Source organism: Cygnus atratus, chromosome 1 (assembly GCF_013377495.2).
Source record: "Cygnus atratus isolate AKBS03 ecotype Queensland, Australia chromosome 1, CAtr_DNAZoo_HiC_assembly, whole genome shotgun sequence".
NCBI lineage: Eukaryota > Metazoa > Chordata > Aves > Anseriformes > Anatidae > Cygnus > Cygnus atratus.
This window is the reverse complement of record NC_066362.1, coordinates 54,935,988-54,963,870: the sequence shown is the minus strand read 5'-3', so window position 1 is coordinate 54,963,870 and position 27,883 is coordinate 54,935,988. Positions and strand designations below refer to the sequence as shown.

Sequence of the window (27,883 nt, the reverse complement as noted above, 5' to 3'; positions counted from 1 at the left end):
GGTTGCCTTTTCCTTTTTTTTTTTTTTTTAAGGCAAACTAGGGTTCACTCCAAACCGTTTTCAGTTCCTGCTTATACTGTTCTCTCCCACCCCTTCAAGGGCTGAGCAGAAAAAAAAAAAAAAAAAGGCAGGAGCGAGGGCTGGTGACTTCATTGACTTCAGGCGCTTTTCTCCAGGCGTTCAGCCTTCTCCGTGCTGTGGGGAGAAGAAGCAGGAGAGGCTCCCCTCAGCCTGCCACAGCACCCACCTGCGAGCAGAAAGCCCGGGGCTCCAGCCCGGGCGCTCCTGCGGGGAAAACAAAACCGGGGCGTTAGCAGCGGCACCCTCAGCTTCCCCACCGCCGAGGGGGGGGGGTGCCCATCGTTTTCGGTCCCCGGGCCTTCGGGGCCGTCCCTCACCGAGGCCCCGGCTCCCTCCTCCTCCTCCTCCTCCTCCCCGCAGGCGGGGCCGCGCCGCCGCCCTCCCCGCTCGCTCCGTGCCTCCCTTCCCCTCGTCGGTCCCCGGGGCGGCGGAGCGGCAGCCCCCATGTCGGGCCCGCGGGGCGCCCTGCAAGCCTGGTGCCGGCGGCAGTGCGAGGGTTACCGCGGCGTGGAGATCCGCGACCTCAGCGCCTCGTTCCGCGACGGCCTGGCCTTCTGCGCCATCCTGCACCGGCACCGGCCCGACCTGCTGTGAGTAGGGCGGCGAACCAGGCCGCGCAGCACCGGCCTCGCCTCGGCCGCCCAGCCGGGCAGGGGCGGGTGGGGGACGGGGAGGAGGCGGAGGGGTGCCCCCCGCCTCCGTCCCCTCCGTCCCCCGTGGGGTTTTGGGGCTGGGGGTTTTGGGGTTGGGGGAGCGGCCGCTGGGTACTGAGCTTGGGGGTGTGCGGGAGCGGCGCGGGGTTGGTGCTGGGCTGGGCTCAGCCGTCAGGGAGGGTTTGCGGGGCTGGCGGGCAGCGGCTGTTGCTGCATCCCCGAGGGGGGTGTTTCGCAGCGGGGTGAGGTGGGCGATCCCTCTTCCCAAGGAGCAGCATCCCGCCTGGCGCGGGGCTGCTCCCGGCTCGCCAAAGGTGGCCAGCCCGCAACGCGCCGGGCTGCTCCCAGCCCGATTCCTGCCGCAGCGAATGCCACCGGGGTTATCGAGCTCCGCCGGCCTCCCTCCGCAAACGGCTTGTAATTCGGTTACTCCTGCCCATCCGCCTCCCTTTTGCGAGGTTTCTGGGAGAGCAGAGGGGATGGGAGCTCGACGAGGCAGACGTGAGCTTGGGATCGCTCCGGGGCACGCTGTCATGCTGGCGAAACTGGCTGAGCCGAGGGAAGGAATCTGCCCCGACCTGCCACTGCTGCTGTAACCCTGCCTGCCCCGACGCTGCTGGGAATCCGCCTCCTGTCTGCTCCAGTCTTCTCGTCTTCGCTAGCCCTCACCTTTCGCTTCGCCCCACCTTGCTGTGCCCCCGGCGTGCACGTGTGCACGCGCTGCTCACCTGTCAGCAAGGCTTTCCAGCCCCGCGAACAGCGCTGCGTCCCCTGCCACATTCTGCTCCTGGGCTGGTTCTTCTTCCTGCCGTCAGCTGAGGCTGCCTCGACTGACCAAATCCTCTTTTCTGAGCTGGCCCTGGGGTGGCTTTTCGTCACAACAGCAGCAAAGACAGTCTACGGCAGGCAGCAGGGTAGCAGCGGTGCCCCAGCGGAGCTGCAGCGCCCGCGTTGGTGCAGGCAGAAGCTGAACAGGTAGGCTAGAAACCCTACTGCTGTCTGACTTTTTTTGGGGTGGACACCTTGAAACCCTCAGTGTGGTGTTGAGGAGTCACTGAGAGCCCAGCCATCCAGCGTTTGACACTGACAAGGCAGAACAGAGCCTCTGACAATGCTCCTGCTCTCAAGGGTGCTACGTGTCTCTGTCTCGGCTGCTGGAGAGGAAGAGGCAAGTCAAGGACCGGAACACCAGCAGCTCCTGTGTTTCTGATTTTTTGGTCGGTAGCACAGTAACAGAACCGAAAAGCGAAGGTTCAGTAAAAGCTGACAATAAAGACCACTAAAACCACCTGCTGGCTTCCCATTGACCATATTTACCATCTCACTAAGCAGCAGCCGCTTCTCTTAAGTTGTCAGTGGGCTTAAATCAGCTCCTGGCAGATGTCCTAACGAAATGCTTCACAGTTGCTCTGCACGAGCTGCGTTGTAAAGGCAAAGCCCAGTGCCTTACAAGGACATGGCATCTTGTGGAAGGATTTTCGCAGGGTGGTCAGGAGCAGCACCATTTCATCTGATTCCAGCTTCCTCAGCCTGTCCTGATTTGGAAGTGGGAGGTTTGGATCAGAGGCAGAAAATCTCCCCATGGCAGAGTAAAAGTAACGGCCCTCCTTTCCTTCTGAAGTGCTCTCAGTCAGCTTGGTAACAAGACTTGGCAAAGACTACCAAGACGTTTCTGACCTGGCAGGGTCTTCCTCTGCGAGGGGCTCTCCTGAGACGACCGCGCTGCTCCCGTCAGCCCCAAAGGCTGAGGTTTGTCTGCGTTCAGCTGCCTCCCCCTTTCCTGCTGCCTTTCCGTTCAGCCGCAGAACGGAGGAGTGAGCGTGTCCGTGCAGGGGTGGAGCCGGAGATCTCTCGTGTACCTGTGTGATGATGCTGCTGCTCTGGCACCCGGACCCTCAGGGCTTTCTTTGGCTGTAGTGTCAACTGGTTGTCTGTCCTGCTTGTCCGACCCTGTCTCGAAAGGAACGACAGGCCACACAGATTAGTGAAGCTGGAATAATTTTCGGTATAACCCCTGTTTCGATCACAATCCCCCTGCACTGAGGCAGGTGGCACTGGAGGGATGCTCCTCTGGGAGCACTGATTTTTCTGATAGAAGCAGCCAAAGCTGGAAGTGCTCGGTGTCTGCTGAATCCAGAACATCTTGAACTGCCCACCGAGGGTAGGCTGCATGCTTGTGGGACCTGTGTGTTTAACCACGAGGCTGAACGTCTGCATCCAGGCCTTCCAGCTCTTGTTCCACTGAGTACACATCTCGGCTTCGCTGCCTTGCTCTCCCTATCTGGGAGCTGGGAGCAGCAGAGGCACTCCTTTGGTAAACCTGCTCCCTCGGGCGCAACCTGGATTTAGTCTGACCGTGATCTTGGGGCAAGACATTTAATCTCCTCTTTCCCCTTGTCAGTTAAGCTGGAAGCATCCAGGCCGACTTGACAGCAGACTGCGGGGCTTAACAAGTTTGTTTTCTTAGTGTTCTTGAAATCTGAAGCATGAAATTAATGTTTGCGAGGCGTCTGTGGCAGCTTAGGGAAGCAACAAGCATCTTTTAGGTTAAGCTGTTCAGCCTTCCCAGAGCTCCGGGGAGGTTTTGGCACTCGGGAGCCAGAAGAACAAGAGGGCATGGCCTTTCGAGTGCCAAGGGAGAGATGGAAGAGGCTTGAGGAAAATGGGAGAGGAGAGCCGTGCTAGGAAGGCTGCCCTGCGTCCCAGCAGCCGCAGGATCGCTTACAGGCAGGCTCACAAATCCCATTTGTTCCCTCCCATGTCCTGCCCGCATTTCCCTGACAAGCTCTGGGAAGCTGAAGGCCTCGTTATGCGGCACAGCCGTTAGAGAGCTCGTGATTGATGTTGGAGGAATCCAGGGATTTGCTTTGGTTTTAGCAGAGCAGCACACCCTTCCCCCTTCCTCGGGCCTGCTGCGCTCACTGGCAGCTGCCCTAAACCCCACAGTACTTAGTGGCTCGGCGTGTATCTAATTAGGGAAGCGCTCGGGATGTTATTTGCATGGAAATATTCCTCCAGGATACGCTGCTGCGCTGGGGTTTGCTGAGTCGAGGCATCCCATCGACTGGGATGCCCAGAGTCTCTCTTATTCTCACGTCCGATGCCTTGGACTGGTGTTTCCTGGTGTTTCCTCGGGAGAGGAGATGATGTCCGGGGAAACCCTCCTGTGCTCTTTGCACATCCTTACGGGTGATGGAGACCAGTGTGGTCCAGTTTGTGCCTGGAGAGAGCTGGAAGAGGCGGCGGAGAGCGACCAAACAAGCTGTGATCCCCAGGGCCTCGTACTGGTGGAACTCAGTATCCAGGGTAAAAGCGGGGACTTTTCGCTCTTGCATTAGTGGGAAAACCATCCTTGTATTCCCTCGCTGCTTAGGAGCCCTCCTGTTGCCTTCTGAGCATCACGTCCTCCCCGCTGCCTTCCGCTTTCCCAGGCAGCTTTGACTTGGTTTTCTAAAAAGGCCTTGGTTTGCTAGGGTGGGGTGGAGTGGACATGTGTTTTGTCTGTCAAAAACTCCCAGCCCAGGCCACCAAGGAGCCTTCAAGCTGCACCACTCCCATATCCTGAAAGCGAGGGCATTCAAAATGAAGCTTGTTAATGCTTAGAGGGCAGCCGATCCATAACTCTGCTGTCATCACTTCTTCTCCGTTCCCAAGCTGGTATTTTCTTTAAAAGAGAAATAATAAATACATGCAGCAAGGTTAAAGGAGTTCTCGAGGCAAAAAAAAATGACTCGGAGGAAAAACATCTCCCAGTGGAAACTGGACATAAATACAGAAAAGGCCCCAGCGTTCACATCAAAGCGAAGCCTGCCACTGAAACCTTTTCTCAGCAGCGTGCAGGATGGGAAAAGTTGTGGTGTTTCGACCCGGCTGAGTTCTGTGGGCTCGTTTGCCTGTGCTTTCTGCAAGGTGCTTCTGTAGGACGCCCGGCCCGCCTTCTGCACGCCTCCTGCCTTCGCTCTTGCAGCTTGGTTCGTCTCGGAGGAAACGGCACCAGCAGCCTCTCGCTTTTGAACGGGGGAAGTGTAATTTTATGGGGTCGCGGGCAGCTGGGAAAACCTCCCCGAGCTCGCCGGGGACTTCCTCTGCAGCCTTGGGACAGGCGCGCGAGCGGCGCTGAGGAGGGCCCCGGGTGCCTACGGGACAGCACGGGGGCTGCGGGGGGAATCCTGCATCAGTGTCCCAAATTTCGGCACCTTTCACTGCGCCATCAGGTTCGTTTCACCTGATGCTGAACCCCTCTGGGCTGTGAATGCAGCTCACAGGCACACCACGCTGCTGTGCGAGGGGTTTTTTTTTTGTAACGAAGCTGAGATCTTCGACAGGAAGGGGTTATATTTGGTTTAGCGTGGTGCTGCTTTCACACATAATACCCCCGTAAATGTGCAAAAGGCGTAGCTAACTCCTTCCTGTATTTCTTCCCCTCTCTGGAAAACCTGCAGACCATTTTTAGCCCTCTGTCCCCCTGCTGTGGCCTTGCTCCTCTGGCAAGGGGAGCTGCTTGATCCCTGTTTTGATTTCCCGAAGGGATCTGAGGGGACAGGTGAAATCCCACAGTTTGCCCAGGTTGGGAGCTGTTGGGGTTCCTCTCTGTGCCCTGGTTGTTTCTGCAGCCTGTACTGCAGGGGCAGAAATGAGAGGCAGAACAGTTTGATTTCCTGCCCAACACCCGTTTGGGACTTTCTTTTTTTTAATTTGAATTTCCCTAACAATTTTTCTGCTTTACCAAGGTTTTGTTTATCTAGGTTCTTACGTGCTGACTTGCTGAAATGCCCGAGGAAGGTTGTCCATCCCCAGAACCTTCATGTGGTGGCATTGGGGCGCTCACATCTCACCTCTGTGTCTCATGTCGCTTGTTTGTGCTTTCTCGTTTCAGAGACTTTGATTCTCTCTCCAAGGAAAATGTCTACGAAAATAACCGCTTGGTAAGTCCCAGCTGCACCATACACAGAAGGAAAAAGGAACACGAGAATGACTGGGTGGAGGTCATGCAGTGGGGAAGAACTTAGTGACAGCGCTGAGGGGGTGAGAAAGATCTGTTGGTAAGCAGCAGGCAGGAGCTTCTCTGGAAACGTCTGAAACATCAACGTCCAGCCTGCACTAAAGAGAAGATAAGGTGGTTATCCTGGTAGTTGCCAAGATGACATCTCGAGTGAGGATTACACCCCCACTTACTTCATAGGGCCATTTTCATTTATTCCTCCATAACTTTCAGATCCCACACCCCGCACAGCATCTTGTACCCCAGAGACCACACACCCCCAGTCCTTATCTACTGCCCTGCATCTGGTACGTGTCCATTCAGGGCCCACACCGCTCCTATCCCCTCCTGACCCGCTTTCTCTTCGGTCTCTGCATGGTCTAGCATCCCCCCGCCCTCAGAGATCACTTGTGGGTGCGCTGCCCTGAGAGCAACAGCAGGATGCCAAGTGTATCTGTGTAGCTGGTAATCCATGTATACTGCTGAGTGGGAAGCTCTCAAATGGCTGTTTGCTGTTTTCTTCCTTCACTGCTTCCTTTCAAGTAGCCATGTACGTAACTGCAGGAGTTACGTGCTTCTTGTCACAGTGTCGCTGTTATTTCTGCTCACCGAGACCCAGAAAAGCACCCAAGCGGCTTGTGCGTGGCAGGCTGCTGGCTGCTGGTCAGGCGTGGCTGCACTGGTGGTGGCAGGAGGAGATGTGGCACCCCAGAGTGTGAAAGGATGGGCAGGGGCTGGCTTTCTGCAGGGTCAGTGTTTGGGGTGACCAGGGCCACCGCGCAGTAGAGCTGGTATTTGGCTGTGTAGGAAGTACCTGCCGGTCCCCGGCCCTCCCCAGAGCCAGCCAAGGCTCTGCCAGGCTCTTGCTTGAGGGTAAGCGGTGGTGTGCTTGTTTCACAGGTTGAAAAAACACATCTTTTTCAGCTCTGAGACCTCCTGAGAGTCCCCCTCCCTGTCCCAGAGCGGTAGCTGAATGACTTGAGCACTTAGGAGGAAGCTGCAGGGGCGCGGACAGCTGAAATGATACTGGGGCAGCTGCAGCAGCTTGTTCCCTTCTTTCCAGTCAAGCAGCACGTCTGGGATCCTCTGTCTACCTGGGACGCCACAGGCTTACTGCTTAATCTCCAGCAGGATCCTCCCGGCTTGATTTCTGTGTTATTTGTCAGAGGGTATCGATTTTCTCTCGTTACCACCTCTTTCTGCTGTTCCTGCAGGCCTTCGAGTTGGCGGAGCGGGAGCTGGGCATCCCAGCTCTGCTAGATCCCAATGACATGGTCTCCATGAAAGTCCCCGACTGCCTCAGCATCATGACTTACGTGTCTCAGTATTACAACCATTTCAACAACCCCAGCCAAGGTGAGTGCCCTTCCCCACCTCTGCCTTCCAGTTTGCCCCCCGCTTGGCTCCAGAAACCCAGAGGCACCGCGTGCTGAGAGAAGTCTTCCAAATTCCTTCCATCCCCTTCCTATTCCTAGCCCAAACCTTTTTTTTTCTTCTTTTTTTTTTTTTTTTTCTGTGCATGGAGTGCTCTGCATCTAGAAATTAGATTTTATGGGAGTTGGGGCTGACATCTGGGAAGGAATCCTGCGTGGTGGTTTTGGAGTTCAGCATTCGTGGGGTCCTGCAGCCACTTTGTGGGCGGGTGTTTGAAGGCTTGTGGGCCTGGAGGTAGTGGAAACGTGCCCCTTCTTTTCTGTAGAAAAGGGGAGAGGGACAGATAACACCTGCCTGTTCTGGATCTTGGTGGTGCTGGCGAGTCGAGCCTGGAACAGGGAGTGGGGTAGGGCGAGGTTTCACAAGAGGCAGGGAATGATTTAACAGCTCACCTGGGGAAAGGGGAACGCCTTGGTTCTCCTCCCTCCATGCTGCATTCCTGCCACTGGGGTTGCCCCTGGAGCGCATCAGACCCCTTTGTGATCTGCTTTAACCCACTGAAATGGAGGAAAGCTAGATAGGGAACCTGCCTACCACAGCTCGTTTTTATCACCTTGGTAAGCTTGAAGTGACGGGGGGAGGGGAAGCAGGGTGGGGTGTCTTAAATCAGCTCATCTGTCCTTGCAGCTGCAACCTAAGCTCTGAGACAGCTCTTCCAGGGCATCCCTCCAGGGTGGAGACCAGTGCTCCAGGTCTCTGCTCTGCTCTCTCGCTCCAGCACGTCAGCCACAACGCCGGATAAATCTCTTCCACGTGCGTGGATGTGAGCACTTCTGCTGGGATGCTGGCCTCCCAGCCACGGGCTGCCTTTGGGGGCTGTTGTGAGTGCCTGATGGGCAAGGGGTGCTCCACAGACCCGCTGACACCCCGGAACCCAGTGGGGAACAATAATGCATTAGCAGCAGGTATTTAGGGTGCTCTGGTCTTTAAGCATTGTTTAGGGAGCTGATAATGAGGAAGCCAAGTGGCATTTGACGGTGTCCATGGGCCACAGAAGGGGACCTGCTGCAGGCTCGTGGCTGCCCCGTTATTAGATTGCCTTTCTCTCTGCCCCCTAAAATAGGCACCGAAGCGTCAGGAGTGGCAAGTCCCATCCTGTGTCACAAGGCTGGAGTTTTTTTTTTTCCCCTCCCCTCCCCTTCCCCCACATGCGTGGCATGAGTCACCGCTCTCGCCTGATCCTCCTTGCCTTCTGTCTCCAGCCAGAGTCCCTCCGCCTATGAAGCGCCCGGCCGCTGCCGCCTCGCCGCCTCTGCTGTCCCACAAGAAGCCCGTGGCTGCGGCCGAGAGTTCCTCCACGCCGCAGGTACCGCCCGATTCCTTGATTTTGAGTCGGCCTGAGGCGGTGGTCCTCCCTGCGCTGGGGGCGAGGGGAGGGGAGAGAGCCCATCACGGTGAGACAGATCTGGGCAGGGGGCTAGCTGCGTGTTTTGGGGTAGGAGGGATGTTTGGGGGCTTGGTACCTTGGGAGACACCCCTTGCTCTCTAGGGGTCTCTGGACTGAAATTTGTCTCTGGCAAGGAAGAGATGGAGGGGCGTGGGTGTGGGGTGGTTCCTTCAGCACCCAGGGCACAAACACCTCCCTTCCTATGGAAGGATAATGCTGTAGATGAGGCAGGAGCAGGAATGTGGGATTAGGTGAGCAGAAAAGACATCTCCTTGGCCCTTTATTTCAGGGTCTAGTGGGTGTGTGGGATGGCAAAGAGCAGGGAGACCACCTGGAGGTCCGGGCTGCCTGGGGTTTAGATTAGTTCCTTGCACGGCCCTTCAGCCCTGCCTCCGGACAGAGACAAGGCACCTTTCGGAGGGTTTACTCTCTAATTTGGGCAGCAGCGGCCCGCCTGTGCCCAGACTTGGGGGCAGCTGTTGTGCACATTGCTGGACCCTGAGGTCAGCCCCCGTGCCACAAGCGCTCGGCAGCGGGCATAGCACGGGCAGCAGCTGCTCTGGAGGAGCCAGGGGCTGGTGGCGAGCACCTCGTGGCCCCCCTCGCTGAGCTCCCCGCATGTCACCCCTCAGGACGATGTCCCCTCGGAGCCGGCAGAGCCGTCGCAGCGCACCACGCTCAGCAGTACCTGCGCCGCCTGCCAGCAGCACGTCCACCTGGTGCAGCGCTACCTGGCCGAGGGCAAGCTCTACCACCGCCAGTGCTTCAGGTACGTGGTGGGCAGCTGCTGGAGCTCTGCAGCCAGCCAGACGCCATCCCTGTGTGTCCTTCTGCAACACGGAGCCGCGAGGGAGAGGGGTTCGGTGATGGTGTTTCCCTCGCAGCCTCCTGTCCCAGAGGTCTGGCTGGTTCCTTGTGTGCAGCCCCGTGCTGCTTGCTGTCCCCGCTCCCTGCCTCTCCTGCTATTTCCCACTCTGCTGACCAGCTTCTTGCGCTTCTCCCGCCCCCCAAAACCAGGATGTTCTGCCTCTTTACTGCCTCCCTACCACATAACACCCCCACCACGATGAGGTCCGAGGTGGGCCATCAGCCCTGCAGATCTGCTTCCTCCTGCGGCGCCTGGGGCGGTGCTGAGCTCTCAGGGGGAGCGTGTGGGGAGCTACAAGCTGTTACCAGACCAAGGAACGAGGGATCAGACGTCAGCAGCCCTGCGGTTACTCCCCGGGTGCAGGTCCTTACCTGCAGCACCAGTGAAGTCATTTCACTTCGCTTTCCCTGCTCGGATGACGAGGGGGTTGAGATCTCTCCTCTGGACCACAGGACAAGAGCCTGCAAGCGGGCAGCCGGCATCCGAGGACAGAAAAGCTGAGCCACAGGAAAGTTATGGGAGGCCTCATTTAACTCATTTAACTGTGCGAACAGCTCCTGACTAAGGCAACCGGGGGGGTGTTTTAGAAACAGCACTGTGAGAGAGTGCTGACAGCTTCTTGTCTGCAGCTAGGGCAAAAGCAGGAGCTTTGGAGTGCAGGTGCAGCACTGTTCTAGGGCCAGGAACAGGCGAGCTGCAGTGCTTGTCTTGGCACAGCTCGTGGCCCTTCAGACTGAGCAGTGAGAGTCCCAAAACTTCATCCTAAGTATTTTTTCTCTGTGTGCTTTCCTTACCTTTTTTTTTTTTTTTTCCTGCTGATTCATGGCCGCTGTTTGCTTGGGAATGTTCTGTGGCAGCGTGCTCTGTGGGCTGACAGAGATAAAACCAAAACAAACTTCTTTCTCCCCTTGTCCAAACTTGTTACCTCTTCATTTCGTCATACCCCTTCTCCCCGCCCCTGTGTCTTCACGCTTCTGCTCTGCATTTCAAAGGAAGCAGCAGCCAAGTGGACACCCAGAGCAGAATTCCTCACCAAAATTATCTGATGGCAGCGCAGGGCGGCCAGCTGCTGTGAGCACCAAGCGTTCAGGCAAGAAGAAACAAGCTTGGCTTTCATGGGACTGCTTGATCAGCCCCTTGCCCTCGGCTCTTTTTCATACATGCTGCCCTCCTCCCTTCCCAGGTGGAAAAGGGCTGAGCTGGTTGCCCGTGCTGTGTACTTAGGGCTGCACCTGGAGGGCTTCATTAGGGAGGATTCAGGAAGAGAGTGGATGAGCGTCAGACCAGGCTAGGCACGAATGTTGCTTCTCCTGACTACCCTTCGAGCCTCCAGCTTAGGGATTTCCTGAGTCAGAAGTAGTATTGTTTTAGTTAATGCTCAGTGTTTGTTCTTTCTCCTGGCCCCCACCAGGTGCATCTTTTCCAGCCCGTCAAGTTTCATTTTCCTGACTCTGGAAACCGTGCTGTACCCCAGCACCAACGTTGCCCTTTATTATATCCTTTCTGAGCTGAGAGAGGAACCCAAATGCATGCGGTACTTGAGTTGCGAGCTCACCGGGGGCACACGCTGGTGTGATGACGTTTTTCTGTTCCTCTCCTTTCCTGCATGACTTCCCCAAGATCACGATGCGATTTAGTAGCAGGGTTGAAGCCTGACCCGAGAGCCCTGCAGGGATCCCCGAGTGCCAGCCCAGCCCTTCTCCTCAGCCCCATCGGTTCCCTGGAGGGCAGGCTGGCCTCTCCCACCTCACGGGGCTCTTTCTTCTCGTTGGCAGGTGCAAGGAGTGCTCCAGCACCCTGCTCCCAGGGTCGTACAAGCCCGGGTCAGAGGCGGGGACGTTTGTCTGCACACACCATCGTGGCAAATTGGCCGTGAGCGGGAAGATGGACAGGAGGGCCAGCCCCGACCGACAGTCGCCGGAGCGAAGAACTGAAATTGCTGCCGGCAGCGCGGGTGAGGATGGGCTCCCTGCGGGAGCAGAGGTGGGGAAGGACAACAGCACTGCTGTGGAGAACGCGGCGGAGACCCAGACGCCTGCAGAGGGGACGGCCAGCCCGGAGGAGAAGGACAGCACGCCCAGCAAAGCAGAGACAGCGACGCCCCACGCGGGAAGCGGGGCGCCCACCTCCCAGATACCCCCCAGGCCTCCCCTTCCCACCAAACCCTCAGCGCCCGGCCAGGACAAAGCCAGCCCTCTGGACGGACGCCTCAGAGACACTCGGCCCACCCCGGCCCCGAGGAGGTCCACGGATGCCTCAGCCCTCTCCCCTCCAGCCTCCCACCCCGTGCCCCGGCCCCGCTCCACCGTCCAGGGCGAGGCAAGCGACTGCGCGCCTGGCATGGTGAACGGTGAGAGAGCCTGGTGGCAGCACGGGGCGCTGCCCTCGTCCACGAGTTTCCTTCCTTCTCTGTAGCCCGGCGCCCTTCTGCCTCCAGTTAAACCTTGGGCTCGGACACTGAGCCTTATCTGCCTGCAGACCCCGCGGAGGAGGGAGCGGTGCTAGGTGTCGCACCCGCCTGCTCCATTTTATCCCTCTGGAGCTTTCCAGAGGGTGCTGGGAGGTGGCAGTGTTAGGGCAGCGTGCAGGGGTGAAAACAGAGGGGCACGTCAGTCTTCCAGCTGCAACTCCAGGATGAGGTTGGGAGGAAAAGGGGGGGGTGTCTGGGGGAGACTGACTGCACTGACCATGCCACGAGGTTTGCAGAAAGCGGGACCAACCAGCCTCCCACGGGGAGATGCGCCTCGCGTTGATTTAACCTCTCCCTATAGGTCGTTCTGGTGTTGTGACAGTCTGCCCCTGTGTCTTTCTAGGTAGGGGACCTGAACCCAGTCCCCCTGTCCCAAAACCCCGAGGGAGACCCTGCTCCTCTGATCGGTACGTCCTTCTGTTCACGGGTCACCTGGGACCCCCCTAGCGAGGTGGGGCTGTGGGGGTGGCTCGGCTGCGGTCTCCCCTCCCACCTCCATCAGCCCCAGCTCTTGGGAGGAAGGAGGTCGTGATCGAATCCCTTCCCTGGCTGGTGCCAGCCCGGTGTTAGCTGGGCTGTTGGTGTTGGTACCTCCCAGGGGCTCTGTCCTTTAGGGTCTATAAAAAGCCTGGGGGGCTTCAGGAGTGCAGGAAAGTCTTTCAGCGTTTCCTGCTGAAGCAGCCTTGCGTGTGCATGCTGGGAAGGGGACGCGCGGCTGCCTCGTGGAGGGTTTGTCCAGGGAAAGGCCCAGTGCAAGGACATGGCGGGTGCTTGGCTGCGGTCAGGAACCTTTATGCCTACCGGGCTCCTTCCAGGAGCCTGCTGGTGCCCGCTCTCGGGACAGAGGTTGCACAAGCACACTGCGTTCGCAGTGCCGAGGAGCGGATGCGTGCCACGTCCCTGATGAGCAGGGATCCTCCGAGCTGCGGGACGGGCGGCTCCCTGCCACCTCTCGCTATCTTTTCCTCTCTTCTCCCAGTGCTGGAGCCGCTGCGAGAGCCAAGGACCCGCCGTGGATGGCCTTAGTGCAGGCAGAGCCCAAGAAGAAGCCAGCTCCTCCTCCTCCTCCCCCGGGGAGCGGCCACGAGCCCCCCAGCAGGACTGCAGAGGAGGAGGATGGGGAGGAGGTGGGCAAAGCCAAGAGCGAGGAGAGCAAACCTGATGCCGCAGAGCCCAAACCGTACAACCCCTTCGAGGAGGAGGAGGAGGAGGAAGAGGAGGTTGCCCCTGCCCAAAAGAGCACGCCTGAGCAGGAGCAGGGTGAGGCTGCTGCCAAGTCTCTCCACCCCTGGTACGGGATCACTCCCACCAGCAGCCCCAAGGCAAAGAAGCGGCCAGCCCCGCGAGCCCCCAGTGCTTCCCCCCTAGGTGAGCTTTCCCCCACCCCCTTATCCCTCCTCCTCCTCACCGCTTCCCCTTCCACACGCCCCTAACCCCGGCACGTACCCCCCTTCTCTCCTGGCTGCCCCCCTTACTCCCCGAGGTCTCCCTTTGCTTCGCAGCCCACCACCCCATCTCCAGGCTGTCACACTCCGAGCCATCCTCCTCCACCCCGTCTCCAGCCCTCAGCCTCGAGAGCATCAGTTCCGAGAGTTCGGCCAAGGTGCTGGGTGACACCGACGAGGCCTCGGTGCCTAAAAGCTCCTCCGAGCCCACTGTCCACACGCCAACGGCCACCAAGACCTCCAGCGCTGACGCGCCGCTGGCCAGCGTCTCCTCCAGCGAGAGCCCTGCCGCCCCAGCCAGCCTCTCCACCACCTCCTCCTTCTCCTCCTCCAGCGAACTGGCCGGCTTCAGCGGGGAGGCGCAGCCCGGCGCCCCGCACGCCGGCAGGAGCGTCTCCGCTGGCAGCTTAAAGACCAGCCCCAGCAGGCTGCCCCCCAAGCCTCCTGCTGGGGCTAGCCCTACGCCCATCCTCTTGGCTTCGGATGGCGGTGCTGGGAGCCCTAAGCCCCCCTCTTCACCCAAACCCCAGCTGAAGGTGAGGTGGTGACCTCAAAGGGGGGATTGAGTCCAGGTTTGCCCCGTACACAGGTTTGGGGTGTGTGTGTGTGTGTCCCAAAAGCAAAGCTCAGGCATGTGTTGGTTAAGTGGTGGCTGTGCTCCTGTTCTGCTTGCCCCACATGCTAAATTTCATGTGCTCAAAGCAAACGGGAAGGGAACCATCACAGAAAATAATTCGGCGTGCTCGCTAGAGGGAGGCTGGGGAACCCACGGCAAACGTGAGGAGAGCCGTTTGTCACCCCATGGCTAGGCTGCTGGTGGAGCTCAGCGCTGTGCGCCTCCTCTGGGAGGGCGTGGGGTAGGACAGGCTGTAGGGCTGCCCGTCTGCTCGATCCCAGCTGTTGGGATGCTGTACCCCTTCCGGACCCTCACGTATCTCCTGTTGTCCTCTCGCTCCAGTCCTCCTGCAAAGAGAACCCCTTCAACCGAAAGCCATCGCCTGCTGCCTCGCCCTCGGCAAAGAAACCTCCCAAAGGCTCCAAGCCAGCGCGTCCTCCTGCGCCGGGTCACGGCTTCCCGCTGATCAAACGCAAGGTAAAAGGGCCCTTGGGGAAACCAGGGGGTGAGACCAGCCCTAGGGTTACCACTGGAAACCGGAGGTTGGTGGTAATGGCAGTCCCCGCTGTGCGGTTTGGCAGGTGCAGACAGATCAGTACATCCCCGAGGAAGACATCTACGGAGAGATGGATGCCATCGAGCACCAGCTGGACCAGCTGGAGCACCGCGGGGTGGCCTTGGAGGAGAAACTTCGCAGCGCTGAGAACGGTACGTGGGGCAGGACGGACCCGCGGGCTGCTCTGCGTCCAGCCGAGGAGTTGGCAGCGGTGACTTCCTCCCCGCTGATGGCGGGGCTCCAGGAAAGGTCACAGCCACGCTCGTAGAGTGGAAGCAGGTGAAAGAGGAGACAAGGCTCTTTCTGGGGCTCAGGAAGAGGATGAGGTCAGGCTGACTCTCGCGGAGCGCTGACAGGATCCTGCAGGGCTGGGGCTGGCTCTGAACTGTCCTTTTGCTTGGCAGACAGCCCCGAGGACAGCCTCCTGGTGGACTGGTTCAAACTCATCCACGAGAAGCACATGCTGGTGCGCCACGAGTCAGAGCTCATCTACATGTAAGCGCGCGCGCGTGTGTGTGGCGGGGGCACCGACGGTGCTGTGGCGAGTCCTGTCTCAGTGCTGCTAAAACTGGAGGGCCTGGAGAAGTAGGGGAAAGAGGGCAAGCGGACAGAAGTGTCCAAACATATTCAGAACCGACCCGCTGCAAGTCCCCAAAGTCCCTGCAGCATCTCTCCCAGGAGGGCCTCGAGCAGTCGGGGTTGGTCCCTGGTGGGGCTTGGCTGTCCGGGATAAGACCAGCACCTTGGCGGTTCTTCCCGAGGTCACCCCCTATTTCGGGATGATGTCCTGCCTTCCTGGAGCCTCGCAGCGGGTCCCAGCAGTGCCCCCTTCCCTTGCAGCTTCAAGCAGCAGAACCTGGAGCAGCGGCAGGCGGACGTGGAGTACGAGCTGCGCTGCCTCCTCAACAAGCCAGGTAAGGCATCGCGCCGGCCGTAGCTGCCTCTGCTTTTCGCCTGGGCTTCACCTCTGGGATCTCTGCCCCGAGCTCTGAATTTCAGAGCTCCTTCAGCCGTGTAACTGCCTGTCCTTCCTTGGGGGTTGGCTCGGCAGAGAAGGACTGGACTGAGGAGGACCGGGTGAGGGAGCAGGTGCTGATGCAGGAGCTGGTGACCATCATCGAGCAGAGGAACGCCATCGTCAACTGCCTGGACGAGGACCGGCAGAGGTGAGGAGTGATGCGGGCTGGGGGCGAGGGGAAAAGTGGGCCCGTCTGACTCAGCGCCACACAAATGGGCTCGTGGGCATGTCCCGAGATGTCCCTGCTGCTGACGTCTTTCCCAGGCTTCCTGGTCCTTGGCTCTCTGAACGGCTCGTGTGTGGGAAGGCCAGGGCCGCGCTCGCAGCGTGTGGGACTTGCTCACACGACACTGATGGATCTACACCTCCACGGCTTCGAAGTGGGAGGTTCTCAGACTTTAAACAACGCAGCAGCTGTTCTCAAGGCGGAATCACTGACCTGTCTCCCACTCTTTCTTTCAGGGAAGAGGAGGAGGATAAAATGTTGGAAGCCATGATTAAAAGGAAAGGTAAGAAACTAGCAGGAGGAGTTTGGAGCACTGGTTTCGCTGCTGACCTCAGTGAGGGGCAGCGTAAACCATTCGTGAAATTGCGTGCAGGAGGAGGAAGTGACACTGTTCTGTGCAGACAATGAAGCCTTTCCTGTAGGGCCCTGAAAAGTTTGGAGCACAGCTGTGCTGTGAGGCCCTGTTACGCAGAAGGAAGTGTGCGTGCAGCGGAGGGCTTTGATTCCTTGTCCCCGTTGTTGTGTGCAAACCATCAGCCTCTCCCAGTAACAACCCTCCTTTGCCACCCCAGAGTTCCACAAGGAGACGGAGGCCGAGAGCAAGAAGAAAGGCAAATTCAAGCCCATGAAGGTGCTCAAGCTGCTGGGCAACAAGCACGACTCCAAGAGCAAGTCACCCAAGGAGAAAAGCTAGAGCAGGGGCCACCAGCAGTGGGAGGGACGTGCTGCCCGACTGCCCCGGCCTCCCGCGGCCGGGGTAGGGTGCCTGCCGGGGGGGGCTTGGCTCCCTCTGCTCCCCTCGCCTCTCCCCCTCGCTCCCTCCCCAGGCACCGGCGCTGCCACCCCAGGGTGCCTCCAGCCCCCTGCCCGCAGCGGGGGAGGCTGGCTTTCCCCTCCGAGGCCTCGCTAACAGGGCAGGGAGCAAATGGATTCGCTTTTCGGAAGCGTTGCCCTGTCGCGCGTCTGTGTTACTGACTGAGAAGCGAGCTGAGGAGTTTGGTGTCTGTGGGAAAACTTGCACTAACTGTCCCCCCTTCCCCTTCTCCCGCTCTTACTGTGACAGCTCCGTGTGCCTCCATCCTCTGCCGGGGGCATCTGGCTGTCCCTCCCTCTTGTCCCCTTCCTGCCCCATTTTTAACTGCAGGAGAAAAGCCTGGCGTTAGAATCAGGATTCTTTAGGTTTTACTGGCCTAAACTAAAATGTTTTTAAAAAAAAAAACAACCACACTCCCACGTCACAAGGCTCTAAAGCCGTAGCCAAAAAAATAACCGGTGCCCTATTTATTTTGAGCTGTCCCCTCCCCCTGAAGACTTTCCCCCCCCTTGAGCGTTACAGGGCTGAGAGGACCCAAGGGGCCCGCGTACATCTGCCCAGATGTAGCCCACGTGCCCTACTCAGGACATCTTACCCCCCACTGCTGCTAACCACCGCTGACTGCTGCCGTCAGGGTAGGGAGGAACATTCCTTTTCCAGGCGAGGGCAGAAAAGCACAAGACTGACTTAGCGCAAGGGGCGAGCCCCTGCTCACCAGTGCCACCCTTGAGCGGCTGGGGAGAGAGGCACGGTTACAACTGACCTTTCCCCAGCTTCGCCTGTATATACTTTAAAAGTGTGTAAAGAGGGTTTGGCTGGTTGTTTTCGTTTTTTTTTTTTAAACACCTCCTTTAGCACATGAATTCAAACCCGCCCTGAAAGTTTTTAAACCCTTATTTTATTTGTTGTATGTGTGCGTGTGTGTACATCAGAGGAGGGAAGGGGTGGACAGTATTCTTCCACCCCTCCCTCCTTCCTTCCATTTTTGTTTCCTGCCTTCTCCTCCAAGGTGAGGAGCTATTTATTGGGTCGTTCGCTTGGTCTGAATTAGACGTTTTGTTTCATGGGTGTTTGGTTGGTCAGCTGTTCGTCGCGCCTTCCCATTAGCAAATTAGTCATGTCAGCCCCGAACAAACTGCTGCGCTCCCTTCCAAAAATACAGCGGGCTTCAGCCAAAACACTCTCGAAGCAGTGCCTTGCAACATGGCTGGCGTAGCGCTCTGGAAACAGGCCCCCATTTCCCCCAAATGCCGTGCCACTCCTGCCATACCTCAGCAGGCTGCTCAGGAGCAGTGGTAGGGGAGGGGAGATCCCAAAGCACAACGCTTCTCCACGGAGAAGCGCATCCGTTTCGGAGCCTGCTGTCGTGTCGTCGTTGCCAAAGGCCGTCAGGATCGCCGCAGCCTGACACCCCTTGGCCCTGTGACCGGTCAGAACCTTGATTTGTAAATTACACTGTACTAACTCCATGACTTCCATTCACCTGAACAGAAATAAAGAAAAAAAAAAAAGATTTAAAAACCAATCACGGCTTAGGTTTCTTATTCCTTTCTGTACTCACACTGTCCTGGGGACAGGGCACGCTGCCTGGCTCGTGGAGTGGCTGATGAGTATAGCTGAGAAGCAGATGATGGGATCTTAAAATCCGCCTCTGCATTTCCTTACACTGGACTTTGTGCAGGAATAGAGGGGCGTCGTGCTTCAGCCTGCTGAAGGACAGAGGTGGTGACTCAGTGGCCATCTCCAGGCTTTGTGGGAGACTGATGGCTGCTCAGCATACCACGGTTTCAGGAACCAAAAAACCACAGCAAGCCTGCTGCAAACAGCAGCACGCTCCAGGCTGAAATCCCCTCTCCCCCGACACTGAATCTGTGTTCCTGAGCGCCTGCCCAGTTTAGCTGCCACGGAGAAGCCTGCTGATGCATGCAGTCACGCTGACCTGCAGTCATGTTGGAGGCTCGCGCTTGCGCAAGGCCAGGCGGCTGCATCTTCCTGCTCGCCATCTGCCAGCACAGCCATTCCCGGAGCTGCGCGGGCTGGAGCGGGTCGTGGATGCGGGTGGTGACACGTTAGCATTGTACCTCCCCTAGAAACCTCCACCTCTGGGTAGATGGAGGAGAAGGAATGACAGTTGTAGCTGCGTGGAGTGCTGTACTCCAAGGCATTGCATAACTGAAAGGAGGCTCTGCTTTGTCATGTTTTAATAGCCGCTGCTGTTGTGTTTTCATCTCTTTAATATTGTTGAGCAAGAAGGGATCTGGTGCACGGGTAGGACTTTACAACAGCTTGCTTCTGTTACCAGCTATGTACAAACTGTTCCTGCCTTCTGGCTTTAGGCAACAGGTGGTACTGCTCCCTCTTCAGGGGGACCACTGAGAGAAAGGCAGACACAGGCCAGGCCTTGAGACTCCAATGCCAGGGATGTGGGAGAAGAGGCAGGAACAAATTGCATTTGCGATTTTCCCTTGGCCTAGTCATGGGAATCAGATTTGTTCCCACCAGGAAAGTCTTTTGTCATGGTCTCTCTCACTTCCTCGCTTCTCTTCTTGTCAATGATCTCCATCTCTCGCATTTTCTGCGAAGTACAAAGGGGGTGGGCTGAGTGAGGAGAACGCCAGGAGCTTTTTTCTTCTTTTTTAAACAAACTCCAAGAGCAAAGATTCTGCTTCCCTGATTAAGGTGCATGCAGATGTAGAAAGAAAGGCTGAAAGCCTCTTATTCCCAGTTTCCCAAATTCATGCCCCTCTTATGCCACAAAAGGGAACTGTCTCCTCCTCTTCCCCACTCAGCTATAGGAGGGAGATTGTGCTTTAAGATTTCTGACACGAGGAATGCTCTCAACACCCTGTAGGGCCAGTGCTGCCAGGGCCCTCACATACCTGGGAGATTTCAGTGATGATAATTCTCTGATACTTCTCGCCCTGTCCTAGAGCTTCCATCTCTGCCAGGAACTCCTGCCTCTCCTGAACTTCATTCACCACTGACAGAGAGAAAACACTGTGAAAATGGGATCCAGCCAAAAGGCAAGGAAATGTCTAGCTGCAAACCCTCAACCTCCCAGCTCTGTTGGAGCAGCGGTCCCACCAGGGGAGGGGGGATATCTGCTGAAACACCCACCCATCTTGCCCACCAAAATACCTCGGTGGTCCTTCACACAGTGGGAAGCCCCCCTCCCCTGCACAGCTCCCTTCCCTAACCTGCAGGAACGGTGACTTCCCAGTTTTCTTTGCAACATGAGAGTTTTCTGTACTTAATAGTTATCAATCTGTGCTGTCACAGTTCAGGAAGGGCTGTCTGGAGCGTTCACACACATAAGAGATTCAAGCACAGGGAGGTATAAGGCAGGGTTTTGCCATCCCAGAATATTGTGCAGGACAAAGTCCACCACTGCTTAAAATTCTGCCCTACATTTAAGCTTTGCTAGTATAACTTTACTGATCTTGGCGTGAAAATAAACACAGCCCAAATCACGGTCAGGCTGGTAAACATCCTAGCCTACTCTGAGTCACACTGACTGGAGAAAGGATCCACAGTACCTGGGCTTTCTGCCCAGGCTGCCCCTGCGAATCACCACGGTATTCCTCTGCCAGCAGTTTGTGTTCTGTGGGCAATCCAGACAGCCTACATCTGCCAGCAAGCCTCTGCAGAACAAATTCTGCGAGGAAGGCTGGATCGCAGAGGCACAGTGTCAAGTCCTTCCTCTGGGAATCCGGCTCTGTGCTCCCTTCCACCCAGGGCTTCAGATTTGGGACCACACAGCCTGCCTCACAGCCCTCAGGGGGAGCAGCTTTCCAGGCTTCCCCTGCGCCCTCTCCCAGGGACATACATTCTTCAAAGGAATGACGAGGACATACATTCTTCAAAGCGGTCAATCTCAGTTATCTCCTCTTCCTTTGTCTGAACAAGTGTCTGTTTTACTTGGTGTTCCACCACATCCTTCCCTGTCGCTAAGATATTTTGGAGCCTTTGCTTCTCCCTTTCCAAATCTCCTGTGAATGAAAAGGAAAAAAACATAAATGCCTAACAGCCTGTCTCCTCAGCAAGGAGCCTGGCCACCCTGCTGCCCTGCTAATGACAGCAGAAGAAATGTGACATTAATGACAGTGCATCCCCAGACTGAACTGCTCACTGTGAAGAGAAAACCAAACAGACATCAAACCCACATTTATTGCCCATATTATTACCCACATTGACCCACATTTATAAGCTAGAAAATTATATAGCACCCCTTCTTACACAAGGATTGTACAAGGTCCTATCACTTATAATCCCCCTAGCTAGTGGGCAGAAGTCAGTGAGCATTTGCAGTGAACATTCCCTCAGAGATCTCTTTTTTAAGCATCTTTGAAGTCAGAAAGTATGAGGATTAAGAGTAGTTAAGAACACCCCCTATCGCTGCTGAGGTTGCAGGCAGGGGGTGGACATAAGGGGAAGAGAGAGGGACTGGATGGCATGATTAGTAATGTTTTCTGACTTACTCCTTGCTCGTGGCTTGAATTTGTCTCGGGTGTAAGCATCTCCTGCCTGGCAGACCTTGGCAGGCCGAAGATGTGGTTTAGCTGAAAGCCTGCTCGGCTGACAGAGCGGTGGGGAGGAAGCAGGCAGCATGGGCGCTGGTTGTTTGCTGGATGTGGGGTGGCACTGGAGGGGCAGGGCATCTCCCCCTGGAGAACAAACCCAAAATATTAACGTCAGACACAGACGAGCCTGGCTGGATGGCCCCCAACAACTACCAGCCGAAGACCTGGTGTAGCACAGCCAAGAAATATCCATGGTGCCACAGATGCTGCTCACAGGTACACGTCCTTTGGGGACACCTCACCTGGTACTTACAAAAAACATCAGCAGCTGTGCTGCTGTGTGTAAGGGAGCAGGACGCCTCCATCCAAGCAGCCTGTAGGTGAACGCCCCCTCGATTGGGGCGAGGGGCACGAGCTGTTCACCACAGCAGCGAGGGGGGAACGCGAGGCGGACGGCACTCACGTTCCAGGCACTCCATCAGGCATCGCCTCTGGAAGCCCGTCAGCTTCGACTCCTCCATCATGGCTGGAAAACATTGTCTATGTGTAAACACAGGGCCCCGGAGGGCTCCCCCCGTCCCCATAACACCCAGAACGGGCGGGACAGGGCAGGGGGTAATCCCTACAGACAAGACAGACAGACAGACACGGGTCTTCCACCACCTCACATGGCCCAGAAGCACCCCTCAGGGCCTTCCCCGCCGCAGGCCCCGTTACCTCGCAGCAGCTCCCGGGTTTTGGGGCTATACCGGGCTCTGCCTCCGCCCTCCGAGCCCGCCATAGCCAGTGGCTACCATTCAGAGGGGGGTGGTGAAGAAGGAGGGGGTAAAATGGCGGCGCGTCGCCACGGCAACGGCGCCATGGCGCCGGGCGACTGCTAGTCACGTCACGGGGAGCGACCAGAAGCGGGCGGGGAGGAAGGAGGCAAGATGTCCGACAACGAGGACAAGTGAGAGCGGCAGCGGGAGGCAGGGGGCGGGCTGGGGGACGGGGATCGGGATCAGGATCGGGATCGGGATCAGGATCCGGATCAGGATCCGGATCCGGATTCGGATCAGGACCAGGATTCGGGTTGGGAACTGGGAGCCAAGCGCGTTGCCTGACGTGCCCTTCCCTCCTGCCCCTCAGCTTCGACGGGGATGATTTCGACGATGTGGAGGAGGACGAGGGCCTGGAGGACCTGGAGAACGCGGAGGAGGTGGGTGCCCCCGCCGGCTCGCCCGCCGCTCGGGCCTGAGGTGCAGCCGAGCCGTAGCGTTGTGCTGGTTTCCCCAGGAGGGACAGGAGAACGTGGAGATCCTCCCGTCGGGAGAGCGGCAGGCGGCTAACCAGAAGCGGATCACCACCCCCTACATGACCAAGTATGAGCGGGCCAGAGTCCTGGGCACACGCGCCCTCCAGATAGCGTGAGTATTCCCTGCTGTATCCCAAGCATCCCTATAGTGAGGTTGTCATCTCCTAATATCTCCCAGCCCTGTTAAAGCTGCTTATTCCTTTCCGTAAAACCTCCTGGACCTCATGTAGTCCCTTACCTGACAGCTGAGCTTGTGGATCATCATCTCAGTCAGCACTGAAAAGCATCACTGCGTGCCCTTACATCTCTAACAATCCCTCAGGTGTCACAGGCAAAAGGAGTGGGGAATGTGACACGCTGATCCTGCTTTCTGCCTTTCATAAGGCAGCCAGCATGGGCTGGAAAGCTCAGGACCTGTTGGCAGAAGCTAAAGTTTTAGGGAGAGATGCTCTACAACATCTTCATTTATTACCATAGGGCTGTAAGAATTAGGAATGGTATAGCCATCCTGAAATCTTCTCTGAGTGCAGCTGTATTCTGGCAAACTATAAGTTTGTTAAGTGTTTGGAATAGTGTGGCATCATTTATGATAGATAATGCCACTTAAATCCTATTTTGAGTGCTATTAAGGCTGGCTGCTCTCAATCTGTTCCATTTACCTGTCCAGATCTGTTTTAATAATACATGTCAAAAAAGTTTTGTGGTTTTTGAAAAACTGCCCTACAAGCGAGACTATTAAACTGTGTTAAAATTTGTCTGAAAGGGCGTCTCTGAATTTCATCTTAGCTACATGCACCTTCAAAAATAGTGCTTCTCCACATCTCATCACCATCTACAAGCTTCTAAATGAACTTCCTTTAATTGTCACTTTGGTGAGTTGTTTTTTGCCCAGTTATCACTCCAGAAGGCTATTTTGTGTGCATTCTTTCACCTGGTCAAAGACCAGAAAAATGGGTGAGATGGGATGGGTATGTGCCAGGCCTGTAATCCAAAGCACTCTGGCGCCTGGTTCTCCTTCAGCTACATATTTCTGCTTTTGGTGCTGACTCTAGGCCAGCAGCAGCCCCCCAGTGGCCTTAACCACACATAACGTGAACTTCTGTTGCTGTTGCCACCAGACAGAGAGACAATCGTCATCAGCGCTTGCTCTACTTTTACAGCCCTCTGCAAAAATGCATTTTTTTCCCTAGCGATAGACTGCATCAAAAATCCAGCCTTTCATTTTCTCCTAAAGAAAGCCTGGAAGATGTGAGCAAGTGAGAACACGGGGGATGCCTATTTAACAGTGTTTCCACCCTCTCTGTTAGATAATTTTGAGATCAATTTTGATATTCTGTTCCTCTGTGGTGGTTCAACCTGGCAGGCAGCTAAGCACCACACAGCCATTTGCTCACTTACCTTCTCCCCCGACCAATGGGATGGGGGAGAGATTTTGGAGGGGGGAAAAAAAAGTAAAAGCTCGTGGATTGAGATAAAGACAATTTAATAAAACAGAAAAGGAAGAGAAATAATGATGATGATAATAACAGAATATATAAAGCAAGTGATGCATGATGCAATTGCTCGCCATCCTGTCCCTGACCAGCCTTCCCCCTTCCCCCTGGCCAGCCACCACCTGTTAATTCAGCACAATGCCATGCCTTATAGAATATCCCTTTGGCCAGTCTGAGTCAGCTGTCCTGGTTCTGTCCCCTCCCAGCTCCTTGTGCACCCCCAGCCTGCTCGCTGGCAGAGCCAGAAGAACATTCAAGCAAAAACTTGCTCCATCGTCCCCTGGAGAAATTTTCTTTCCAAAGTGGATGAGAGTGCAACACGCAGGCACGTGCTTAGCTGTCCCTTCTTTGTGTTCTCTCAAATGGTTGTTGATGTTTTGTTCCAGGATGTGTGCCCCCGTGATGGTGGAATTGGAAGGAGAGACAGATCCCTTGCTGATTGCCATGAAAGAACTCAAGTAAGTCCCAGCCTTTGGCAGTGAGTGTATTGATTTCCATAAAGCAAGCACTCCCTTCCTCATCCCAGCATTTAGCAGCTTATTCCATGCAGCTCATTCCAGGACAACATTGTGTTCCCTCAGTAACAGTGAGTACTACAGTTGCCTTCCTTTTCTGCTCCTTGGGACTTCTCCACAGCTGCTCTTCCATCATGGGAGCTCTTGCATAGTGCTGGTGATTAGCAGTGCTCTGATCTCTTTTACTTGGGAGTCCAAGTGTCTTTTATTTCTGTGATGAGAACACAAGGTCCTCATCTTTCTGGAATCAGTTTAATTCTCTCAAAGGGATTGATGCAAAGGAGCCTTCTGAACAGACCTGTGTTGAAATGGAGTGCTGGCAAAAATTAAAATAAGGGTCAGGCTGGTAATGTGAAAGCCCTGGTAAGAATGTCTTTTTTTCCTGCATGCTTCTACACTTGGCTTATTGTGCTTGCAGGAGGCACAACCCTTGCTTACAGAGAGATTAAATAAATCCTTTCTGACTAGCGAAATCAGCTTCTGGATGGCTGCTGACAGGCCCACCTTTCCACAGCAGAGTGTTCTGGCCCACAGCTTGCTGACGTGGTCAGCGAGCTAATATGTCATGGACAGGCTTCTTTCAAGCAGACCAGCCAGACTCCCTTACTGATAAAGTCCCTATGCTTGAGTTGAGTTGTCCCTCTGCTCCCCCAGTTTCTCAGTGCGTTGCAGTTGCTCTTGCAGACTTTATATCTCTATTACAGCAGCTCCTTTTATCATTGCTAAAACCTCCACGGGTCATGCTCCTATCAGATCTCCAAGATCCTAAATTGCTTCTGGTCACTGTCTCGAGTGCGAGCTCTAGAAAGCAGAGTGTGACACACAGTGGCATCCTGTGCTGTGCCAAAATTAAATTGTGATTCTTGGCATGAGGGAGCTGCTCTGGCACTAGAAAAACAGAAGCCCTGAATGTGGTCATTAAAGACGTCGTATTACTTTTCACGTCTGATATGGTCGTAAACCTGATGCCCTCGTTAGATTCCAGACTGTCTAATTACATTCTGCAGATTTAAATCTGCTTCCACTAAGTTAAATTCTGTTCAGCACTTTCTTGCTTTCTAATTGGAGCTGCTGCTAGCAGACGATGTGTTCTGTCCCAGCTTTACCAGGCTTTGGTGGCTGAATAGTCCATAATATTTCACATATCCTTCTTTAAAATGTACCTGATGCCTCCAGACATGCAAAACACTCCATAGAAGTCAGCTTTTCATGAAGGCTCTTGGAATTCTGACACTTCTGTAGTGTCTTGTAGGGGGGAAAAAATCTTCACTAGGTTTTCCTTGGAAAAAAAAAAAAGAATTTATTACTCAAGTTACTTTTTGTTTTTTTTTCCCTATCTTTTTTTTAGATGCTTGGTGTTTTCTCATAGTGAATTCAGGTCACAGGGCTCAATTCCTGCAGTAGCAACAGGGTGCTGACCTTCTGGAGGTCTTTGGTTGTTTTGAGACTTAGGGTGCTCGATGCTTTGCACCTACAAAAGAAAACTGTGTTGGTACTTCCCTCTACCGTGTAATGCCAAATCTCTGGTGCCATACAGATCTCCCACTTAAACCTGATGAGCTTACTGAAGCTAGCAAGGCAGCGTACCTCAATTCCCATTGCCTGCTGAAATGCTATAGTGAAGGCCCTGGCATTTCTTTTCACCTCTCTGTCCTTCCTCCAGAGCACGCAAGATCCCCATAATCATACGTCGTTATCTACCTGACGGGAGCTATGAAGACTGGGGCGTGGATGAGTTAATTATCACAGACTGATCAGCTGTTGCTTTTGGTTCTTTCCTTCTCCAACAGATGTTTCTATTTTTGTTTATATTTGTGTAAATAAATTATAAACCTTCCCATTTTAAGCTGAATGTGTTTTTTTTTCCCTCTCCCCCACCTTTTTTTCCCATCTCTGTCGTATGTGCCCAGGATTTCTTTTGGACCCTTTCTTATTTCTGTACACCAGCTTGGTTATTCTTTCATTCTGTGTCGGTCTGTGTGGGCTTTACTAAGATTAGGGTGCAAAGTGCCAAGTTCTTCTTTTATTTCCACCTGAAAAGCCCATACATTTTAGCTAGGGTAAAGACTGCAGTAGCTGCCTCCAGCTGCCCCTCCTCTCCAGTTATAGGACCAACAGCCAACCGAACTACTGTTGGACAGAAGTGATCTTGCAGGTACTTTGGCTTCAGAAAGACTCTAGCCCTCCACCACTACCCCTTCTTAAAACACGGGTGTGAGACACCTCCATTGCTTCCCCCTAGACAGTCAGGCCTTTGTGCCCTGAGCAGGTTGCTGTGGAAACCCCCAATTTCCTCTCTGGCCAGAGCTGGCTGTGGAGCTTCTCAGGAGTATCGTAGAGCAGCTCTCATCAAATCACCTATTGTTTCCCTGCTCCTGCTGCTTATCAGTGCTGGGGATCCCCTTTCAGTGGCACTGCCCCAGCCGGAAGCACAGTCGCCAGTCGTGGTCCCCGCCAGCTTGGCAGGGTAGGTTCGGTTGCTGCGCTCGCTCCTCATTCAGCTCCTCTCTGATGCGCCATGGGACCAGCGCTCTTCGGTGCACGGGTGCTCTCCCAAGCCATCTCAGTTGTGTGAAGCCCAGCGCATCTTACAGTGGCATGACAGTAGTTAAATTCTAGGGTTCCTTTGGTAATCTGCAGTGTGATGACAGACCAGTCATTTGTCCTCTCAAGGTACCGGTGTTCTCGCCTCTGATGTGCAAGGAGGAGAAAAATCATACAGCTCCCTGCTCAGATCAGAAAGAGTTGGGTGGATGTGTTAAAATCCGCAAGGGCTTCCAGCCAGCGAATACCTCTTTTTCATTTCTTAATCTTCTCTGTGGTTCTTGCTTTGCACAAGGAAGGCAGAATACACCGAGTCCTTCATAGCAGGTGATCTTATTAAAATGTGCCCTTGGAATTTTTGCCTTTTTTTTTTTTTAAGAGAAGACAAGGTAAGGTGCACCTATTGTTTCTGCTTTATGTCGATTTTTTTTCCTTACACTGGTCCAGGAAGACTTTTTCCAACCAGCTCATGTTAAAGCTCGTGCTCATGTTTAAAGCGTGCATTCCTCTTGCTGTATGTGTGGTCGGTGCCTGCAGACAAACATCCACATCCCAAAGGGAGTTTACATCCACCTGCTTGGGGACCCAGCTCATATAACCAGCCGTGTATGTCATTCTCCTACAGGTCCCTGTAAAGGCACTCACCCATCCATCCTTCCTTTGTTGGTCTGTGCAGGGATGCGATGTGTGCAGGAGGGGCTGGTTTTGGAGGCGAGAACGCAAGGGCTGAACAGGTCCCTGAGCAAAATGACAGGTCACAGGGATCGTGGAGATGCTTGCAGGTGTGGGAAGGGGGTTGACCCCGAAGAACTCAAGTGCTTCCTGATCCCGGCCATCCTTACCAAGAAAAGGTTAATTCGCAGCGCTGTGGCCTTCAGCCTTCTCCCCCCACCCTCCATGGAATCCTTTAATCACGTTGGTGCGGTGAAATTTCAGCCCTGAAATGGTGCCTTTGTGCAATCATTCTG

General features: G+C 55.4%; 3 protein-coding genes and 1 long non-coding RNA gene across 9 annotated transcripts; 2 read left to right on the top strand and 2 right to left on the bottom strand.

Annotated features, from left to right (window-relative positions):
- Positions 1 to 184: 184 nt before the first annotated feature.
- On the top strand, positions 185 to 18,074 carry MICALL1 (MICAL like 1). Of its 2 annotated transcripts, XM_035551943.2 has the most exons (16): positions 185 to 671; positions 5,611 to 5,659; positions 6,930 to 7,071; positions 8,352 to 8,455; positions 9,169 to 9,305; positions 11,180 to 11,754; positions 12,218 to 12,281; positions 12,854 to 13,242; positions 13,377 to 13,855; positions 14,278 to 14,412; positions 14,517 to 14,643; positions 14,896 to 14,986; positions 15,332 to 15,405; positions 15,543 to 15,657; positions 15,972 to 16,018; positions 16,308 to 18,074. In XM_035551943.2, the coding sequence occupies exons 1-16, from the start codon at positions 526 to 528 to the stop codon at positions 16,427 to 16,429; spliced, it is 2,796 nt and encodes a 931-aa protein (XP_035407836.1). In that variant the 5' UTR covers positions 185 to 525; the 3' UTR covers positions 16,430 to 18,074. The 2 variants fall into 2 exon arrangements, with proteins under 2 accessions (XP_035407836.1, XP_035407837.1); XM_035551944.2 differs by lacking the exons at positions 185 to 671; positions 5,611 to 5,659 and having other exon boundaries at positions 6,950 to 7,071; positions 8,356 to 8,455.
- LOC126913295 (uncharacterized) lies at positions 14,106 to 14,695 on the bottom strand. Its single transcript, XR_007708230.1, has 3 exons — positions 14,664 to 14,695; positions 14,463 to 14,551; positions 14,106 to 14,282 (listed from the first exon to the last, which is right to left on the bottom strand). It is a non-coding gene; the product is annotated as an uncharacterized LOC126913295 (long non-coding RNA).
- Positions 16,484 to 21,933, bottom strand: C1H22orf23 (chromosome 1 C22orf23 homolog). 5 transcript variants are annotated; one of them, XR_007708229.1, is made up of 7 exons: positions 21,787 to 21,933; positions 21,533 to 21,595; positions 21,028 to 21,213; positions 20,404 to 20,538; positions 19,429 to 19,529; positions 17,820 to 19,124; positions 16,484 to 17,696 (listed from the first exon to the last, which is right to left on the bottom strand). XR_007708229.1 is itself a non-coding variant. In XM_050710441.1 (6 exons), the coding sequence occupies exons 1-6, from the start codon at positions 21,848 to 21,850 to the stop codon at positions 19,020 to 19,022; spliced, it is 654 nt and encodes a 217-aa protein (XP_050566398.1). In that variant the 5' UTR covers positions 21,851 to 21,933; the 3' UTR covers positions 16,484 to 19,019. The 5 variants fall into 5 exon arrangements, 3 of the variants coding, with proteins under 3 accessions (XP_050566398.1, XP_050566401.1, XP_035407884.1); XR_007708228.1 differs by having other exon boundaries at positions 16,484 to 18,032; positions 18,111 to 19,124; XM_050710441.1 differs by having other exon boundaries at positions 16,484 to 19,124.
- Positions 21,885 to 26,217, top strand: POLR2F (RNA polymerase II, I and III subunit F). Its single transcript, XM_035552003.2, has 5 exons — positions 21,885 to 22,018; positions 22,198 to 22,267; positions 22,345 to 22,475; positions 24,243 to 24,314; positions 26,035 to 26,217. Exons 1-5 carry the CDS (start codon positions 21,999 to 22,001, stop codon positions 26,123 to 26,125), a joined length of 384 nt encoding a protein of 127 aa, XP_035407896.1. The 5' UTR covers positions 21,885 to 21,998; the 3' UTR covers positions 26,126 to 26,217.
- The last annotated feature ends 1,666 nt before the right edge of the window (positions 26,218 to 27,883 follow it).

Excerpts from the sequence above, each read along its gene's own strand:
- C1H22orf23 (XM_050710441.1), bottom strand. The coding sequence starts at position 21,850 with ATGGCGGGCTCGGAGGGCGGAGGCAGAGCCCGGTATAGCCCCAAAACC. Across the intron at positions 21,214-21,532 it reads CCTGATGGAGTGCCTGGAAC|GGGGAGATGCCCTGCCCCTC; the intron begins GTGAGTGCCGTC and ends TTTGTTCTCCAG. Across the intron at positions 19,530-20,403 it reads GATTGACCGCTTTGAAGAAT|TGGTGAATGAAGTTCAGGAG; the intron begins GTATGTCCTCGT and ends TCTCTCTGTCAG.
- MICALL1 (XM_035551943.2), top strand. The coding sequence starts at position 526 with ATGTCGGGCCCGCGGGGCGCCCTGCAAGCCTGGTGCCGGCGGCAGTGC. Across the intron at positions 672-5,610 it reads CGGCACCGGCCCGACCTGCT|AGACTTTGATTCTCTCTCCA; the intron begins GTGAGTAGGGCG and ends TTCTCGTTTCAG. Across the intron at positions 8,456-9,168 it reads AGAGTTCCTCCACGCCGCAG|GACGATGTCCCCTCGGAGCC; the intron begins GTACCGCCCGAT and ends GTCACCCCTCAG.
- POLR2F (XM_035552003.2), top strand. The coding sequence starts at position 21,999 with ATGTCCGACAACGAGGACAA. Across the intron at positions 22,268-22,344 it reads ACCTGGAGAACGCGGAGGAG|GAGGGACAGGAGAACGTGGA; the intron begins GTGGGTGCCCCC and ends TGGTTTCCCCAG. Across the intron at positions 24,315-26,034 it reads ATTGCCATGAAAGAACTCAA|AGCACGCAAGATCCCCATAA; the intron begins GTAAGTCCCAGC and ends TCCTTCCTCCAG.